Below are 19,801 nucleotides of genomic sequence, written 5' to 3' on the forward strand. Positions count from 1 at the left end.
ATATAATCTTGCCAGTCCCTGTTAGACTGGGCCGTGCGGAGATAAGCTAGACGAGGCTGTATTACTGTCTATTGTAGATTTGAAAGAGTGGAATGTGAACGAATGTCGTCTTGTTTAACTACGAAATGCTGTATTGGACCAACTGGTGACCAGTCACAAAGGTGGATAGAAGGAGAGATAGCAGCTACCAGTATGTCACTAATGTGTATAAGAAAAACTCAAAGCAAACGTCTGTACGATAATAGGTGGAGTCAAGGACACAGTCTACTTTCCACGTAACTGTGGACTCCCGTTAAGACATGCAACTATAACCGAACCGCTTTTCGGTGCCCATTGGACTATCCGTACTGCCACTGTCCCTGCAAGTTACCACCGTAAGATCCGGGAATTGTCTCATATTGTCCTCTGTTCTTGCTCATGCGTCAATCTTACTGTACAGTACTTATGAGACTTAGATAGTTCGCGGCGATCTCGGGGAATAATCCAACTTCTTAATACCAGTCTTTCCAGTAATGGGCAACGGAGGAGAAGAAAGGTTTGGACAAAGAAACTCAAAGCTCCACCCATTCTGTCGTTTGTATATTCCCTTTCCTTCCTTCCTTCCTCTTGTTTATCATTCCTATGCTGATCATCTTCTGGGTTCGGTATCACGGCATTTATCGCCGATCACGCTAGCGCACACCATCTCCGGTCCCCGAGGTCGGCCACCCACACCTTAGAGACGGATAAATCTGATAAAATCTCTTGGAAGTATCTTGGCTTATCTGGCGAGACATACAAATCTTGCCGCTAATTCTGTCAGCTCCTCGTTGGCTGCTTTTGCTCTGTTCCTTGCAGTACAGTATGAGGTATTTGTGTAGGGTTGTAGCGTCAAACTGTTTGCCTTACATACCTCGGAGGATATTCTCACACTTTTACAAGGGTCATGCCTCCTACGGAAAGTTTCTAGAAGCCTCGGCTACAGTGGTCATCCTTCCATCTTCTGCCTTTTGCCTCAGAATGCTCGTGGATCTTGACCGATGGCCTTCTATGTCGAGTCATGTTTTCAGTACTCCATAAACAGAAAGGCAGTGCAACACGGAGTGAAACGCCGGCTCCATAACGGAGTTTAGTTGTGATTTCCGAATTACATAAGAGATGTCACAGAGTCCAGGGTTTCGAAACAAGGCAGGTCTAGTTCTAATGCCTGTATTGCCCATTCTTGAAGGTAGTCCTTGAATGTAGTGAGGCATTTGTAATATGCATGCATACCTGCCTTGCCGCTGTATTATGATTGCTAGATTTCTGAATCCATGCAGTACACGCAGTGATCATCAGATTCTAACCTATTTTGTAGAAGGCTCTAGCCGTTCGAACACTTATTAGGGGCTTCTGTAACTCGCCTAACAAATGGCCACCTCAAGGTCACGTCATACCGTGGCATGCTAATGGCAATGCCACTGCGGCTCTGCCGTCTGCCTGCCTGTCAGCGTATCTTTCTCGGGGATGCCGGGAGTCCACTGCTATCAATGTTGTGTCATTGCAAAGACATTTCTTTATTTGTTGATTTGACCATGTCTTGGTTTTCGTTTCATAGATAACACGTGTAAAGGGTAGACTATCCCTACAATTATGACAAAGTTAGGATTGATAGGCAGTAAACCGGTGCCATTTACCCTTGGACCCGCAAAGCAACGAAGCTTGTTATGTACAGAATGGGGATTGTATCGCACGTGCCCACTGTACTTGCGTGACTGGCAAGTCTAGCCGCAGGTCTCATGGAGTCATGGAGAATGCTGCCCCAGTAAATCGAGGTAGCCTATTGATGGAAACTTGGACAGACGTTTTGGCCCGAACATCAAGCTTTCACATCTTACATTCCCCATATGCACCATATAAGCAAGGCAGTTCGTTATCATACAATGGGTCAACGACGATACAGGTGCTTCGGTAGTTACAGTTACAGTATGGATATTCACTGAATAACGACTATTCGTTGTCGAGATAGTGGATGAGATTGATGACACGAGAAACTGTTTCTATAATATTCTCAACAAACCGATCTCCACGTTATCAATCGGAATGTTTGGCAAGACGTATAGAGGTCAAGACAGAAGTTCATCCTGGTTCTTCAGAGATTTTGGGTAGGAATATCGAGCAAAGGGGATTGTCACAAAATACACTCGGTTGTTAGAAGACGAAGCTCCTACCCATCTACGGTACGCATACATCATAATAAAGAATTGCCATGAACAATTCAGATGCGATGGCCAATAACAAGCTTCTCACGACTGACTTTCCCTTGCCAAACATCACGAATTCCTTGAAGACCTTCTTCAACGCCCTTAACCACCCTGGTCCTGGGAGGTTCCCAGTACTTTTCATGGTTCTTAATCAACCATTCAATTCCTTTCTCAATGCGTGCCTGCCACGTTTTCATCTTTGCCACCTCAGCCTGTTTAAATTCTTCACTCCACCCAGCTCCTTCATTGCCAATACTCAGAACCTCCACAGGACGAAAGTTAAGACAAAATACATAAGTTGGATCCTTCTTGACTGGAAGAACGGAAGTTAGACGCAGCTCGCTGGATGGTACCTTGGGATCGCAGCATTGACGAGCCATGCTTGATGAGCTCTGGTCGTATTTCTCCTGAACTTGCTTTTCTTGCTCTTCTGTGAGGCCTTCGAAAACGCCCAGACCAGTAGAAACTGCGTCAAAGACAGTCTTCAGCGACCAACCTGAGGACTCAAGCAAGCTGCGAATGTCCCGTATAACTGTTGGACTCTTGTAGTTAAAGACGTGACTTGCCCCGAGTTCCTTCAACACCTCATGGTTCTGTGGTGAGGCAGTTGTAATAATTGGGTGGAAACCAGCTGCTTTTGCAAGTTGAATAGCGCCTTGCCCAACGCTACCTGCACCTCCCCAGATGAGGATGGGTTCATCTTTAGGGTCATTACCGGGGATATTGGCAAGTGGGAACCCATAGCCCAGGACGTTGAAGAGACCATCCATCGCTGTACCTCCACCAGCGAGAAGTGCCACAGCTGTGATAGGGTTGAGGTGCTCTGGCCGCAGAAATGTCATCAACGGTTCTGCGAGCAGATAACTCTGGTGAGCGCCGAGATAATTGGGCCGACGGTCGTACATGAGGGATATGCCGAAGATGTCTTGACCAATCTTGAAGGGGGACTCTGGACCGGCTTGCTTGACGGTTCCTGTAAACTCATAACCAGCAACGTAGTTCGTCATATTCAGGTACATGTGTCGAGTGTCAGCAGGGTTGATTCCTGAGTATTGCACATCAACCAGTGACTGAGCATGTTTAGGTATGTATGGTTCCTGAATGACGCGAAGTTCGTGATTCCCTTCGGAGAGCATGTATATGGCGCTGTTGGGGCGGTCCATGATGTTTATACACTGAGTGTTTCAGTCTAGACAGATGACTTGTATGTAGAGAGTAGTGTGAAATGTATGAGATTTTAAATCGAAAACTAATCAATAACAAGAGTCAGAATTTAAAGATTAAGCTGGGGAGTGATTTTATAGTCTCAAGTGACAAGTTGATGATTTGAACCTGGAGCCCCGCAGGATATACCTGGTCAATAACGCCATTACTAGTCTTGGAACTGCTTGGTAACAGCTATTAACGTTATCCTTTAATAATATGAGCCGTTTATTATCTTCATAACGTTAAGTGATCAAGCCGACGGAATTTCCGATTTTTGAAGCGACTCCCACTGCCGCACCCAATTGGTACAATGATCAGCCATTCGAAAACCTCATCAGGGCACATCAGCGTATCTAAGCATGCTCTCTATCTTGCTTTACAATCGGCGAAACAGAATAAGGCTGCAGGTTCCATCAGGTTCTTCCCCATGCATCAGAGTAGCATTTTAATTATAGCTGCGTATTGTAACTATCATAACTCGTACATAAACAACATCATATCTCATAAAGTCTCAAGCACTATCAAACCTTACCCTTGCCCCCCGTCTCCTTTGTCCAGCAACAGAAACAGGCGGATCAGGCACACGAGGTGTTTTCTTCTCTCCCTGCTCGACCTTTGGTCTATGTGCCATCGAGGAACGAGTTGGAATTGGTACCTGATCGTCGCCGTCGTCGTCATCATCCACATTTTCAACAGTGGCATAATATCTCGGTCTCATTCTTTGCTCGCCGCCTTCCGATAGCCTCCTACTAAGACCTCGTATGTTGCTGCTGTGTTGCCGCTCTGGTACTACTCCACTCCTAACGTTGTCGTCTTCCATATCTCGTGCTAGACCCAGGCGTCTGGCTCGGAGATCTTCTTGAAGAGGACTGTCTTGTGTCTCGTAGCCTTGGAACAGATCGTAGTCTTCATTTAGCTCACCGTCTGAATCTTCCACTGCGGGCTCGGCTGCTCTGTCTGCCCCCATTCGAATCCGACCCTGGTTTGATGAATGTGCTGTATGGTGCTGGACATATTGTCGTTCTCTGGTCACGGGCTGAGCGACAGATGCACGACGCTGCAAGACGTGCCGTCGCATGTTGGGCTCTCGTGATGAGCTGATAGAGATGACCGTTTGGTCTCCTCTTGGGAGTTGGTAATTTTGTCTCTGCCCGTGATAGTTTTGTAAGAATGGTCTCTCTGCCTGGCTGTTGTTCGATCGGCGTTCGACTAGAAGATCCAGAATAGTATCGAGCTTGGACTCGATTTCCTTGCTATCGCTATGCCTGATCAACGCCCTGTTCATTTCACTCTCATTCAACCCGAGGCTGTCCTCAATCAGGGCGGCTATGTCCCTTCTCTGCGAATGTAAATACGGGTTGCGATACCCTTGTCTCTCTCTGTCTTCGAGTAGTCGATTGATAATACCCACTAAGTGATCTCGTTCTTGCCTCTCGACGTCAAGTGATCTTGTCTCTTCCATAGTATATTGGCTCGTGGTTGATACACTCTTAGGTCGACGAGCTGACAAGAACCTTCCTGGATCAGATCTGACTTCTGAGGATCTGTCCTCGAGTTGTCTTTGAAGACCATTCAGTCCTTCCAAGACTTGACCCATGACCAGCATCGTTCTTTGATCACTTGATGACGAGGTGCTGTCTTTCCTTCGACCGGTTGGCTTCTTTTTTGGAAGTCGCTCGGGAATATTTTGTATCGTACCTCTTGTGGGATACTCTGGACTGGAGGCTGGCTGTCTAGGGGCCAACGGTTGAGGAGGTGGTCGCCTTGGTGCTCGAGTGGGGTATTGAGGATATGGAGGAATAGCAGGTGGAGATCCGTAAGTAGCGGCTGTAGTGTAGTCTTCGTCAAACTCCCTAGGCGGCTCGCTGTTTGGAATTCGATTGTATAGTCCTGATTGTGAGTAAGGCGGCATCGCAGGGGAGGTGCCAGAGAAGTAGCTGTAAGTGTCAGAGGGGAAGGAGTATGAACCAGAATAATTCGCAGGATATGTAGAAGGCCCTCCAGGGCTTGGCTGAGGATACCATGGGTTTGCATCTTGTTGGTAAGGTTCAGTGTCTTGACGGTAAAGGTCATCAATCCGAGGTCCAAGTTCGTATGGGGCTCGAGGAAAACTGGGTTGGAAATCGGCAGCGTAGTCGGCGTAGTAATCGTCAGTAGAGTATGCTCGTCGCTGGCTCGGAGGCTTCTTATGATGGCGCCTGGGTGGTCCTCGTTGTCTGGTACTCCTTCTTCCTTGTTCATTATCTGAAGGGTCTTCTTGGTACGGCGCACGATCAACTCCGAGTCGACCTTGGCTTACTTCGTTGATGCCCTGGCCATTACTTGGCTGCGGGGTTGATGACGCCATCGCGATTCGCCTCGGGGTGTTGGTCTGGGGTCTCGACAAGGCTCGCTGAGCTTTGAAAGTCTATGGAATTAATATCCATACCAGAGATGATTTGGGGAAGAAATGACTTGACAGACAGAGCTAGCTCATGAACCTGCCAAATCGCTCCAACAATTAAGCCTAATGAGGCTCTGCTGCCATTGCCTAGTTAGTTCGCCCAGTGTTTACGTGTACAGATATTGCCTTGTTCAGGTCGGGCTGCAAACACGTCTTTCATTAGGTAGTTGGGTTTACGTGTGCATGGCTACACAACTTCAAAGAGACATTTTGGGAAGATTTAAGTGGCCGCTTGGAGAGAGAAACAGGATTAGTGTATGCACTGTGGCTGTGGATGGACGCTTATGATCTGTGAGCGTGACCCTACGCAGTGGCATCACAGGGCGTCTTAGCTGGTATGTAGCGACAGATGAAAAGCATGTAGCTAAGCTGCTAACGCTAGCTTATGGCCGAAACGTCCACAGTTAAGGCATGACCGTGGGTGCGCACAATAAACATCCAAAGCTATGAGACCTTTATAGAAACTAACTGCTGTTGAAAGGGAAAGCTCTTTTTGTGTCAATAAATTGAGGCTGTCGAGATGCAATAATCAGCAGATTGCTGACCACCATTATGCAAGCTAAGCCGTGTAGCTTCAGATGCACTGTGGTCGAGACAGTGAGGGGGCCATTCCTCTAATATTATATTCTTGGGCTCCAAAGTACAATCATGTGCATTGCCAATGCTGTGGCACCACTACTCTACTTTAATAACGGATACTGGGTTAATAAATAGTAGACCAAAAGGACCCAAACACGTTGTTTTATCACGCCGAGGGACGAAGGTGCGTCTGTGGTCTGTAACGCATTTTCCTTCTTTGTAATATTGTAGCGCAGAGGTGGCTCAGTGAACGAACTTTTGGTCCTGCGCCTCTATGCTAACTCTTGTTTCCTCGACTTTTCGATTGGAAACTCGTATTGCTTTGGCGTGGACTAAAATTGCAGTGAAAAAACATATGTATATCTAGCGGACTGTTCGCCAAGTCATTTTCAATACTCATTAATGCAAAATAAATCTACTCAAGGAAAAGTAGACAAGGCAGCCTCGAAGTCCGACTGCCTTTTTGGTTAGCGCTCTCATTGTCAACCCATCAATCAAAACATACCACATGCCATTTGGTTGACTTGGCCCTATTAATAATTGCACATCTACTCTGGAGTTTTCCTCTGAATTGCGTAGGACCTTACAATGCCGTATTGCCGAGACGATCGCATCCTTCCTGCCCTAAAATCTCACATATGGATTCAAGTAACATATCAGACTTGTTAGTGCTGAGTGACATTGTATCCGTTGAGAGTCATGGCTCTTTGATCGACTATAAAATAATGCCATCAATCAGATTTTAAAGCCAAGAGCTTCTTAGTATACAATGAATCAACATGCGAACCTTTTATACACCAATCTCAATAATCGAGTCTCTTTCGCAGTCTCAAGGCGACTCCCCAGCCATAAGACACGTGAACTCTGAATCTATCAATAATGAATTTGAAACAATTTCCTATGCGACGCATTGGCAGAACATCAATATTGCTGCAAAGAATTGGGTCGCAGAACTATCGCAAGCAGGCATTACAAGAGGCGCTGTAGTCGGGCTTTGGTAAACCTACCCAGTGTCTCCAGATACTTATATCTAATTGTTGTTAGGATAAGGGGGTGGTCTTATGAGGACTTGTTGCATTATCTCTCGCTTCAAAGGGCTGGATTTATTCCTCAGCTGTTCTCCATTCGAATGACGGACCCTTCTATTGTCCATGAACTTCTTGGCAACAGCAACGCAGCAGCCCTGTTACACGACCCAATCTGTGAGCCCTTGGTAAAAGGATGTACCGTCCCAACATTCTCTACTAGTACGGTTCTAGGAAAATACTGCCATGATGACGTGCAGCTCAGCACAACCACATCTACCAATGGCGATAAAGTCTTGGTCATCTTTCATACATCAGGATCAACTTCTGGGATGCCTAAACTAGTTCCACAGACAGTGCGATGGATGGACTGTTTGATTCGAAAACATGGACACGTTAACAATAGACCAGTCTCTGTTGCATCTTTCATGTGAGTTCTCATCCATGCCATTCCGTATTTGTAACTTAATTCTGATTTAGGGGCTCGCATACTCATCTGGGCAACACGATCAATCTTGCAGGTATCTTAGCGTGCGGAGGTTGTTTGATTCCACCTACTAGCATTCCTTATCCGACTTCTGAGCTTGAACATATGATCTCCAAGGGAGGTTTAACGATATTAAACACCTTTCCTGTCCTTCTATCAGGGATGTTCGATGAGGCACGTCAGAGCGGCCCTTTCCTTGAACTGCTTCAAAGCCTCGACAAGATCAACTTTGCCGGCCAAGTCCTTGAACCAAGAGATGAAACTTGGGCCCGCCAGAATGGGCTGAATCTGATAAATCTTTATGGCTCTACAGAACTTGGTCTTTCAATGATTTCCTCGTCGACATCACCGCATTTGTCGCCATTACCTGAGTCTGGATGCCAGTTCGTCCCCTTGAGTGAATCCGCATCAGCACCCCAGCTCTTCGAGCTTCTTGTTCCAGCAGAGGCAGACGACTGTCCCCACCCTTCTCTTAGGAATAAAGATGACGGCATGTTCCACACTGGTGATCTTTTTGAACAAGTTGATGCCAATCAGTATGTCTACAAAGGTAGGGTTGACGACAGGATCAAGATGCAGCTCGCTTTGGTCTGCGACGCGGGTTCTCTCGAATCAGAAGCGATGCAAGTATGCGAGGCTGATCTTATCAGCGCTGTCTCTGTTATCGGTTATGGACGCCCATCGCCAGCTATGGTGGTCGAGGCAAAGAATGATGGCATTTTACAAGCGGATGACGATATGTTATTGGCGTTCAAGCAGCAGATCGTCGAGCGGATTGCACCTTTCCATCAACGAAAGTACATTCATGAGCGGATTGACGATGTGCGTCTGATTTTTGTCGTGGCTAAGGGAAGTTTGCCAAGAACTGCAAAGGGGAACATTATGAGAAAGTCGGTGGAAGAGATGTTCGCGGTGGAACTCGATCAGACCCACGATTCTGTTTACATGTCCAAGGCTAGATAGACATTCTATACTCACATGTAGCTTTCACAATCATGTACCTTGAAAGGGTATTTTGAAGGATCTTTCAGGCACAAGATAACGTGATTTAGGTTGCAGTTACGGGCCAGATGGTTGGCACAAGCAAGAACAGGGGCTGGAAGAAGACTAGACTAAAATACTAGTGTCATCTTAGGCTATACCATCACTAAAACTGATCTAATATTTATATTCCTAATGACAGCACTAGAACGCTATGGTCAAAACAGCTTCGTCTAGAAAGACAAAGTGACAAACACAACACGTGGAAGGCAAGACATTGGCGAAGAACAAATTCAAGCTTAGAAACGATTAACAGTCGATTATGACAACGTTTGTCTCATATCGCTGCACAATAATCGTCCTCGTCATTGTTGTTAACATGTACGTCATTGACTCAGAGGAGAGTGGTGATTCATGGTTCTCATTTCAGATGGTATATGTGCCTTTTCACCAGCAGTAAATGTCAATACAACTCTGTTACTCATTCACATCTATAAATGAACACTATCAAGATATCCGCTGGCAGAAGACTTTCCACGGGGTTATTAAACCGCGCTACTCGAACTCCCTTGTTGACTACACTTCCACTTGTACACTTGGAGAACAATTGTCTTTTTTGGAGAAAGACTCAAACAAATACAATGGCTTCCATCATCGACAGCGTCAAGGTAAACTACACGATGGTCTATTTCCCAATATGGTTATTAACCTTTCCAGAACACTATCGCCGAGAATTTTGGTGGTCCCGCCGAAAAGCTTGCCACCCACCAATTCTCCCTCTCAGAAACCCCAAACCTATCCGGTAAAGTGGCCGTCGTGACGGGTGGAAGCGAAGGCATTGGCTACGGTGTTACCCATACCCTCCTCAACCACGATATTAGCAAGATACTTATCCTTTCGCTTTCTGAGGAAGTAGTCAAGGGCGCCAAAAAATCCGTAACCGAAGAACTCGGACAAGAGAAGGCTGACCGCACAGAATGGGTGCAATGCGATCTGAGTAACTGGGCTGAGGTCAAGAAGGCTGCTGATCGAATCAAGAATTCAACTGATCGTCTTGATATTCTCGTCAACAATGCTGGGCGTGGCATTCAGACTTACCAGCTTTCATCTTATGGTGTCGACCAACACATGGCCACGAACCACTTGGGTCATGTACTTCTCACGTCTTATCTCCTAGAGCTTCTTAAGAAGACTTCTGAGAAGCACGGCACTGTGAGGATTGTGAACCAGGCTTCCAATGCCCATCAGGGTGCCCCCAGCGACGTCAAGTTCGAGAGTCTGGACGAACTCAACACCGACCTTGGACCAAACCCTCAGTACGGGCGATCCAAGTTAGCCACCATTCTCTATACTCGCTACTTCGATCGTAACGTGACCAAGGCTGGCTCGCCCAAGATTCTGATGAACGCTACTCATCCTGGCTTCGTCAGCACGAGACAGAGCTTGGAGCACATCCATGAAGCGTACGTATTCCGTTTTCTCGTATGCCTGACAGGCCCTCTAATAATTGGTACAGATACCCTCTTGCTGGATACATGATGTCCACTGGCATGGAGCCTTTCAAAAAGGACCAATTCCAGGGTGCCACCAGTGCAGTTTACGCCGCAACAATAACTGACAAGTCGGGCCAGTACATCTGTCCTCCTGCTGTACCAGAGCCGGGCAACGAGAAATCACAGGATGAGAAACTCGGTGATCAGTTGATGGAATTGACAAGAAAGATCATCAGTGAGAAGTTTGAGTCTTTTGATGACCGCAAGTTTTATTAGATGGGCTATGACAGGAATAAGTCTGGCGCTAGATGACTATAGTACATGTCAATAATAGGGTGGTAATAAAGTTGACATAAGTAATTATTTGTTCACTTCGCCTATTAAAGCCTACCCTAAGCTGTGCGATGTTGTAATAGTACGTTAACCAACAAGAGAGAAGTGCTCGTCGATGTGCTGGAGGGAGAAAAACATTAACTAAACTCTAAAAAATACTTAAGTCTGTTATTCTTACGTGTGTTTCGATTAAGGACGAGAGTCAGAAAGATATCAACTTGTTCTGGAATGAACTGATGTTGTGTTAACAGGAATCAGATGGGAAAGTCTAGATGAGCTGATTGTAAAGATTATATAACCAAATTTTAGTAAATGATTTTCAAATAGAACCAAAGGTCCTATAGTCTAGTGGTTAGGACGTTGGATTTTGATGACCTCCATCGAAATTATCTTCCGAAGTCCCCGGTTCGAACCCGGGTAGGACCTCTTCTTTTGCCAAACTCCACATAAATGTTCTCCTCTTTTTTATCGCGCGTTCTCAGTTTTTCGTCAGAAGAACCACATCAAGGGTCCATTGAACAACTCCACCATGTCGAGTCATGGTGGATTTGTCCTTGGCCAATAAAAGACTAAAATGTCTTGAGTCTTTTTTCTTCTGTTCGCCCCAAGTTAGCTTCTCCGCATCGTACCACGGGGTCCCCATTGGTTCAGCTTCTGAGAAAAAAAAAGCATCATTCGTTCATTTATTCTTGCATCGGTATCTATAACGTGCAGTTCTCTCGCTCAATTGTTAACAGTCAATGATACCTCGTCATGGTACGCGCCATGGGCTGGCATAAGCCCGAAAACTTTGCTGGATCGTCGATACGCGCCATTCTTGTCGGTTTGTTTGTGTCCTCAGGGGGTTTACTGTTTGGCTACGATGTGGGGTGAGTTGACCTTTCTCGAATTATTCTCTCGTAAAATCTTGTTTCTACCTATCTTTGCTTCTTTTGGGGAAGTCTTTGCGGCGCGGTTAAGCAACTGCAGGCTTGTGTGACGCGCGACCTACTTCGGTTTAACAAGTACCATTTAAGCATCACTCTTAATCTTGACGCGTCGCGTTCATCATCACTCATCATTGAACTTGACTAATAATGGATTGTTTCTTTCATCAGGGTTATCAATGGCGTCCTTGCTATGGATGTCTTCCAAACCGATTTTGCTACCGATCAAACCTGCAGAGACGAAAATGGCCACATTGATCTATGCCCTGAAGACTCATCTCTTATCGTCGCTATTCTCAGTGGCGGAGCTGTTATTGGCTCAATACTTGCTGCTCCAGCTGGTGATAGCATCGGCCGACGCAAAACATTGTTTCTTGCTGTCGTGACCTTTTGTATTGGGGCTATCTTTCAGGTGTGTGCTCAAGCAACTCCCATGTTGCTAGTTGGCAGGTAAGTTCAACTCTACTTGGCTTTATCGTTTCTACGACGCTGACTGTTGGTGCTTTAAAGAGCTTTAGCGGGTGTTGCTGTTGGAGCCACATCAGTTCTCGTGCCTCTTTATCAATCTGAGACGGCGCCGAAATGGATCAGAGGAAGCATCATTTGTGCTTATCAACTCTCCATCACGGTTGGAATTCTCGCTGCAAGCATCATCAACGTCATTACATCAAGTATCAACAACGCATCCGCCTACCGTATCCCTCTAGGACTGCAACTAGTACCCGGTGTTATCCTCGCATTCGGCATCATGTTGCTCCCAGAGACGCCTCGCTTTTTGGTTAAAAAGGGACGCAACGACGACGCTGGTATTTCCCTTAGTCGGTTCCGCAGACTTGACATTACTCATCCTGCTCTTGTGAACGAACTACAGGAGATTATCGCCAACCATCAATATGAGATGACACTCGGTCATGATACGTACCGAGCTCTTTTCACGAGGAACTCATCCCTTGGGCATCGGACCCTGACGGGGTGTGGATTGCAAATGCTACAGCAACTCACTGGCATCAACTTCGTCATGTACTATGGTACAACCTTCTTTAGCAGATCCGGCGTCAGCAACCCGTTCATCATTAACCTCGTCATGATCATAGTCAATTGTGTTTGCACGATACCTGGTCTTATCGTTATCGAATCGTGGGGAAGACGGAAGCTTCTTATGGCTGGTGCGTTAGGCATGGCAGTATGCCAGTTCATCATCAGCGCCGTATCCACAGCAAACGAGAAATCGTCTCAAGACCTCGGAAACGCCTCCAACATGGTCCTCATCGTATTCTGTGCGATAAACGTCTTCTTCTATGCCTCATCGTGGGGACCTGTTACTTGGGTTGTCACTTCAGAGATCTTCCCTCTCAAATTGCGAGCAAAGGCAATGTCGGTATCGACCACAGCGAACTGGCTATTGAATTTTGCTGTTGCTTATGCGCCTCCGTTTATTCTGGGAAGAGGGGCTGACGCCTTTGGGTTGAAGATCTTCTTCATTTGGGGTACCTTTTGTATCCTTGCTATCGTCTTCGTCTGGTTCATGGTGTACGAAACCAGTAGGATGACATTAGAGCAGATTGATGAGATGTACGAGCGCGTAAGTTACGCGTGGGAAAGCCCAGGGTTCAATCCAAGCTGGAGCTTCCAAGAGATGCGCAATACTGGGTGGGCAACCAACGGGCAAGCAGCTGAGCTACAGAGTGCTACTTCGACATCCGACAATACCAGTCCTTCAAATACAGAACACGGGACCAATGATCGGCACTCTGTGCACTCAAATACTCCACCGAATTCTGCAACTCCCATAGCGAATGTCGACTTTAGTTACTAGCTCAAGATAGACCATCTAATTTCACTTTCATGCCAGTTGATTCACAAACGGGCGGCATGTCCACCAACAACCCGAAAACGGCTGCGAATGGGACTTGCGGGAACTATCAGGGATTCCGAAAAACAGTAACAATGTGTCCCCAGCCATGACGACCCGTGTACTAGACTTTTCGGGCAAAACAGTGTAGCTTCAACCCGATAGCGCCTTCATTCTTGGCAGATTTAACCGGAATTGTTCTGTCCACTGAATACCTGAGACCGGCATTCTCGTCGTTCTGCTTTTGGAACTGAGGTAGAACAAAAAAGGAACAAATACTACTAGGAGGAAAAAATCAGGGATTCCTTTCGGATCTACATCGACATCCGCTTTCTCCGTTTCATCAAGTTCGAGATCTTCAGTTACCTAAAACTCAAAACATGAAGAGATAGGAACTTGACTAGCCTATCAAGTAGCGCAACTCAGAGAATCATTATCATCCGGCCAGTAGTTCCGACGGTAGATGGTAAGCCTTACCGTTCTCGAACGTCTTTTTCAATGCACATAAGACATAATGACATGCTAATCAGAGCCAACATTCCAGTCGCAGTCAACTCAGCCTTCTAGAACAAAGATGATCGTACGTGGTCCAATTAGAGTTTGGAAACCACCGCAACCGACCACGGACATCATCCGGTGGCACAACGGGAGGGGGCTTCTAAGTGGCTGAAACTTGAAGAACAGAAGATGGTGGTTCCCTTGCGTCTTGGCATTCCATGACGGCGATGGCTGTCATTTTTTGCCGGACCGGCAGTGATATGCCGATGTGTCACTTGTGATCTGTAATATGCATGGGCTCAGAGTCGAGGCCTTTAACATGATGACTGATAATTGACTATTGAAGTTTTGCGCCTTCAAAATGGTGTTTGTAGACTCTTTTAGACAACGGTGACGATTTATAACTTGGTGACAACGTAGCATAATTGATCAGGGTCTCACATGAAGTACACACATTCCAAACTAATACTGAAATGTTTCCAGAAGAAATTGGTTTTGTTGAGATGTGGATTGGGGCAGTGTGAGATAATTATCTATTCATATGCATAATAACCAAATCGCTAAGTGAGCATCCAATCAATATTCCACAGAAGAAACCACGGTAGCATGACGCCTCAGACCGATTGCTACTCGTAACAGTAGGAACAAAATAAAAACACCCGGGTAAAACGATCTATGTCAACACAGAAGAGGCTGTTGGTATTATCTTTGCCTTGTCTTCAACGCCGTCATTGAAACAGAACTCCGTATGGAACTGGCTGGCGTAGAGCACATCGGAGGGCGGCCCTCCTCTTGCTTCTGTCGCCGGTCAAACTCTTTAAGAAACGTGTAAACGCTACCAAGAGGCATATACTCGAGCAAAGGCCGCAGCTCACTTGGAAACATCTCCGCGCCATGGTCTTTGATATCCTCATTCACGCGGTTGAGGCGTAGGATCTGCATCCAAGACACGATACCATCGCCCACCATGAACGTAGGAAACGACGCCATTGCTATGTCATCAAGGATCCACGTATTCCGGAAATATGGCCTGTTGAGAAACCCGGAGATAGCCTTATAACTGGGCACATCTGTAGGGTCGGTGATACCCTCAGGAATGTCGCTGAGATGAGCAACGGGGCCCATCCACTGAAGGATGGGTGCGTAATTCTTCGGGTTCGCTTCACGGTCGCCGGGTTCTCCGAAGTTGGCAGGCATGCAACTATCCCACGCTCTGATGATCTCGATGGCCAGGTCAGATGTCGAGTCTTTGGGGCCTAGCCATCCTACCACCAGTCGCGCCTGGCGATATGCGCGAGCCATGGTGGCGCGACGCTCGGCCTGTTCACGCTTGTTTCGTGTGTCGATGCATAATAGATCGACCCAGACGCGCAAGGGCGGTTGTCTGTCTGTCTTGGCCGAGCCTGGATCCACGAGTTTCTTGAGAAATGTCCTTAGCCAGCCGGGACGCTTTGATGTTGGTGAAGGCGGCGGCGAATCTTGTTGTTGATCTTGGGCGGTGGTGTTATTATTGCTATTTCTTTGCAGTTCGAGGTCGAGTGCCGATGTGGAATGGGCAGTGGAAATCCGCCTGCCTAGAAAGATATCTCGGACATAGCGTAGTGCCTCAGCAAGGTCTAGAGGGATGGCGACCTTGTTGCCGTTGAGGATGATGGTTTCTGTATTTGTGATGTCACCATAGAGGGCTGAGAGGCCAATGTAGTCAGGAGAATCGGTCAGCTTCTCTTGAACGAGGCGACAAACTACGCGGTCGTTGATGTCGTTGGTGGGAGATGGCTGCAGCTCAAGCAACCTCACTTCGCGGGCTGACAGATCAATGGATCGGTATTGGATCGAAGAGAGTCCATCGGATGGAGCCATTAGTGAGGTCGATGGTAAGCGGGTGGGCGAGTAAGTGAGCGACTTTGTGATGTCTTGGCGTGATTGTGGGTGGTTGGCTTGTTGGTTGTTGGTCACAATTCGTCTTATGCAGTAGTCTGCAGGGAGGGGAGGGGAGGGGAGGGTACAGTTTAGATGGATATTGCAAGTTCAAGAAATGGGGAACAAAAAAGGACCAGACCCGACCAGACCAGACGTGGGAGAGACACAGTAGTAGTAGCGGCACTTGTTTCATTCGTGTAGTTTACCGACAAGAGCCTAATCAACAAACCAGAAGAAAAAGCAAAACGGAGAAGCAGAAGAAATAAAGAAAAAGAAAAGAAGAAAAGCCTGCCAAGACCATGGAATGTGGCCCAATACAATATGTTCCACTAGGATGCCGGGTTTGGACATGGTAGGAATGGCAATCTGGCAATGATTGTCCGATTCACTCAGCAGGGTCAGGCCCATTAGCCTATCTACAACAACCTCGACCTAGGTCTGGTGCATGGTGATCAAATTAGATCGCCTGTCAGCCTGACACTGCGAAACGCGTCGGCAAGTGGAAAGACCAAATCGAGGGCTTTCGAATCCCGGGCAAAGGTTAAGTTTGGCTTTAGACCGTTTGCGTTGAAGGAAAAGGCTTGTTTCAATAAACTCGCAGCCATGAGTCGAATAAACGTTCGTGGCGATGCCCTGGCCTGGACGAAAATGAGAAGAGGCCCGGCCCGGGGTTTATCGAGGACCATCATGCTTTTTTTGATGGAGGGAGGGGCCGTCTAAATTAGCGTTTGAAGCTAACATGGATCCAGATTGGGCGTCGTGACAGGATGGACTGGAAACTGGGAATTCGTCATGATGGTGGGTGGTTAAGTTATCTGACGGATGAAGAATGACTGTCTTACTCTCTTCTTCGTGTATGAGCGAGACATGCATATCCTGTACCTCAAGACCATGTTTTCTAATCTTACAGACAGAGACAAAAGGAGAAGGCTTCTAGATGTTTTGTCCCTACAAGCAATTCCACTTTTCTCTTTTGGGTCTTAAATCCAGACGCGGCATTTGCGCGTTACGTACGTTCAGCCCCGAGTCAATGTCTTACTCACCGCCCACGGACAATCACCAACTGATATTCCCAACCTGTCAAGGGTCATTACAAATGGTTTGTGAGGGAAATCCTCACCTGTAGCCAAGGGAATGGCTTGGTTCCCATTAAACGTGGAGACCCAACTGCCGAGTTATACCACACACGGCATAGTCCCAGAAATCAGCTACCGAGTACGGATAGTGATAAACGAGACGCCCAATCCACGGGTTTATGTCTACCAAGGTCTACCGAATTTGACCATTATCGTGTTGGCGCCATCACTTAAACCTGCATGTTGGTGATTGCAACCTGATGATGCAACATACTGGTTCGCCCCATGCTAGAATCGTATCCTTCCGCAAATCCCGATCTGTCAAGCCTCCCGAGAATGATCACAACGATGAAATCTGAGATTGCAACGCCCTGAAAGAATCATCTAGATCTCAAAGTACTCATCGTGTGTCGGGTGTCGCCGACTGACAATAGGAGACGCTATAATAATGAGACATCTGACGCGAAGCCTTGCAGGTTCTTGAACCCTCTTGCCTCTTCACCACGCGTAAGCACATAATGTCTTACACTCCACCACCACCTCCGAATCACTGGCGATCGTCACTGCATGTTGTTTCTATCTTGGACAAGTCCTATGTGAAATGCAATCAGGGAGGGGGCACACAAGACCATTCGTTGGTTCATCCCTGTTTTCTGGATCTAGGCCCCTAGCTAGCTCTTTTGTCTCAACCAACACACGCAATCAAAGAGGTTGAAAGATTTCATGGTTCAACATTAACAAGTGTTTTGTATGCGATGGCGATTTAATAATTAATTCAACCTAGGCAAATGCATGCTCCTTTGTACTATAGCTGCGGTATTTCAAGTTGTATCGTCCTTGAAATAACAGGCGAGGTTTTTATATAAAAGAAGAGCAATAAACCACCCTAGTAAGGATCAATACGCTCAGACTTCTTACTATCGTGAACTATCTACACTATTACTAGCGATCTAATTTCCCTATTGCCGATCAAAATGTCCTTCCCCTGGTGTCTACCCTGGCCTCAGCAGAGCTACTGGGATGAGTTTAACCTCAACGAGCTCAAAATCAAAGTCAAATCATCCTCTTCCCGCAAATATTCGGACCCCTCTATTTCTTCTTCTTCTCCTGAGCTTCCCCAGTATCCGTATTTCTGGGGCAAGGGTCTCCGGGGTCGTGGCATTGGCAGGTTACTCGACCGACACTCCAAAGCCAAGCACCCTGTGCACATCGGATATGCTGAAGCGAGAAGTCTCATTGGTTGCGGAACCGTCGACGATCTCCAGCGTCTGTCCAACCTTGCCAGTACTTTCGTGATTGAAGTCTTTGAAGACATCGACGAATCCTCGGGGGTTTCTTCTGGCTCCTCGTCCCATGGCTCCGAATCTAGAGTTACTCAGCTGAAACTCTCACCTGAGCTAGAGCAATGGAAGCAATCCCAGCATGCGATCGGTAACGTTCTGCCGCCCAAGGGCGCTGGCTTGAGCCCCGTTTCTCAAGAGATCCTTCAGATCCTTGGCGCAGAGCACTGGCCTGAAGCTCTCAAGACCACCAATGCCTTGTTCGGCTGCGGTATTGCTAGTCTGCTTATGGGTGCTGCCGACTCGAATACCATGTTCTCCAACTACGTCACTGACATGGCCTTTTACTATGAGCATGGTTACAACTACGTTTTCCCCAACCTTGAACCACTGCTGGAGAAAGGATTGAACGATCCTCATGCGCTTCGAACACCTGGCGGTCGAGAACGTCGGGATGCCGTCGCCATTGGCAAGAGATATATCCAGGGTAAGATCGCGCTGGAGAAGAAGCACAAGGATCATCTTCTCAACCGATCTGCTCGGCTGGACAGACGAACCGCGCAGATCGTTTCATTGTCTGAAAGTAGTCTTCTTGGCATGGCAGCCGAAGCGACAGCGAGGGGGTTTGATGCCGGAGCCGTCATGGCAGATCTTGTCTTTAGCTCGCCAGGAACCGACGTTGTCGACGTGGGCTGTGACCTTGTCAACTCGGAGGTGATGAACTCGTTCCTCAACGTCAGCGACATTACAGAGACAGGAATTGTCAGCGAAGACGTACTGAGGAGGGTCTACGATGCCTATGCTGTGATGGGCGCAAGGATGCTCACGCAGCGATGGCATGAACCTGTTGCTAGGATGTGTGCCGCGCTATACACTTGGCACATTCAGAACGATCGACACATGTTTTTCCGTCGCGCCCTTCTGGGATGGCAGAAGGCGAGAAAGACTCCTGCTCAGCCTCAGAGCGAGGCTGATTTTGATGAGGTGTTCGACAAAAAATTCCGTCTCACTGGCTTCAGTCGCCCTCTTGATACCAAGTATACTTGCAGCGGGGAGGATACCTGCGATCACGTCCACGAGCACCTCGCCCGTCACAATGAAGAGCCCCTTCTGAAAGAGCTCTGGTGGTATCTCGTCACAGGACCTCTAGCGTATGTTCGCGGGGGCAAGGTTGATGAAGCAACTGAGTTGGAACTCGCCGAGGGATCACGATTGAGAATGGCTAAACTTTTCGCTAATGGCCGAGTACTCGAGATGGTTTGGCTGATTGCACATGCGAATCATCACGCTTGGCAGGTCAACTATCTGTTTGAAGCTGCCATGTTTGGGAGTATCCTTGATGGAGGAAAGCTGGTTGGGAAGTTGGACAGAAAGGAGCAGTACTAGTGTGCTGATGTGATATTAATGATGTGACGAGTTTATGGGAGTTTCCTACCTTCTCCTTGTTTGATTTTGCTATGTAATCTCTGATAGACACGTC

At 47.2% G+C, this 19,801-nt stretch overlaps 7 protein-coding genes across 7 annotated transcripts; 4 read left to right on the forward strand and 3 right to left on the reverse strand.

Annotated features, from left to right (window-relative positions):
- Positions 1-2,236: 2,236 nt before the first annotated feature.
- On the reverse strand, positions 2,237-3,385 carry FSST1_008148 (uncharacterized protein; the record flags this gene model as incomplete). Its single annotated transcript, XM_083225000.1, has 1 exon — positions 2,237-3,385. The coding sequence occupies one exon, from the start codon at positions 3,383-3,385 to the stop codon at positions 2,237-2,239; it is 1,149 nt and encodes a 382-aa protein (XP_083084109.1).
- A 554-nt stretch (positions 3,386-3,939) lies between these two features.
- FSST1_008149 (uncharacterized protein) lies at positions 3,940-5,775 on the reverse strand (the record flags this gene model as incomplete). The annotated part of the gene is made up of 1 exon (XM_083225001.1): positions 3,940-5,775. The coding sequence occupies one exon, from the start codon at positions 5,773-5,775 to the stop codon at positions 3,940-3,942; it is 1,836 nt and encodes a 611-aa protein (XP_083084110.1).
- A 1,454-nt stretch (positions 5,776-7,229) lies between these two features.
- Positions 7,230-8,925, forward strand: FSST1_008150 (uncharacterized protein; the record flags this gene model as incomplete). Its single annotated transcript, XM_083225002.1, has 3 exons — positions 7,230-7,447; positions 7,495-7,905; positions 7,956-8,925. The coding sequence occupies 3 exons, from the start codon at positions 7,230-7,232 to the stop codon at positions 8,923-8,925; spliced, it is 1,599 nt and encodes a 532-aa protein (XP_083084111.1).
- Positions 8,926-9,584: 659 nt separating this feature from the next.
- Positions 9,585-10,712, forward strand: FSST1_008151 (uncharacterized protein; the record flags this gene model as incomplete). Its single annotated transcript, XM_083225003.1, has 3 exons — positions 9,585-9,611; positions 9,661-10,406; positions 10,460-10,712. The coding sequence occupies 3 exons, from the start codon at positions 9,585-9,587 to the stop codon at positions 10,710-10,712; spliced, it is 1,026 nt and encodes a 341-aa protein (XP_083084112.1).
- Positions 10,713-11,522: 810 nt separating this feature from the next.
- FSST1_008152 (general substrate transporter) lies at positions 11,523-13,511 on the forward strand (the record flags this gene model as incomplete). The annotated part of the gene is made up of 3 exons (XM_083225004.1): positions 11,523-11,638; positions 11,867-12,145; positions 12,206-13,511. 3 exons carry the CDS (start codon positions 11,523-11,525, stop codon positions 13,509-13,511), a joined length of 1,701 nt encoding a protein of 566 aa, XP_083084113.1.
- Positions 13,512-14,747: 1,236 nt separating this feature from the next.
- On the reverse strand, positions 14,748-15,905 carry FSST1_008153 (uncharacterized protein; the record flags this gene model as incomplete). Its single annotated transcript, XM_083225008.1, has 1 exon — positions 14,748-15,905. One exon carries the CDS (start codon positions 15,903-15,905, stop codon positions 14,748-14,750), a length of 1,158 nt encoding a protein of 385 aa, XP_083084114.1.
- A 2,110-nt stretch (positions 15,906-18,015) lies between these two features.
- On the forward strand, positions 18,016-19,707 carry FSST1_008154 (uncharacterized protein; the record flags this gene model as incomplete). The annotated part of the gene is made up of 1 exon (XM_083225009.1): positions 18,016-19,707. One exon carries the CDS (start codon positions 18,016-18,018, stop codon positions 19,705-19,707), a length of 1,692 nt encoding a protein of 563 aa, XP_083084115.1.
- Positions 19,708-19,801: the final 94 nt, after the last annotated feature.

Source organism: Fusarium sambucinum, chromosome II, assembly GCF_050947815.1.
Source record: "Fusarium sambucinum isolate potato_lamoka chromosome II, whole genome shotgun sequence".
NCBI lineage: Eukaryota > Fungi > Ascomycota > Sordariomycetes > Hypocreales > Nectriaceae > Fusarium > Fusarium sambucinum.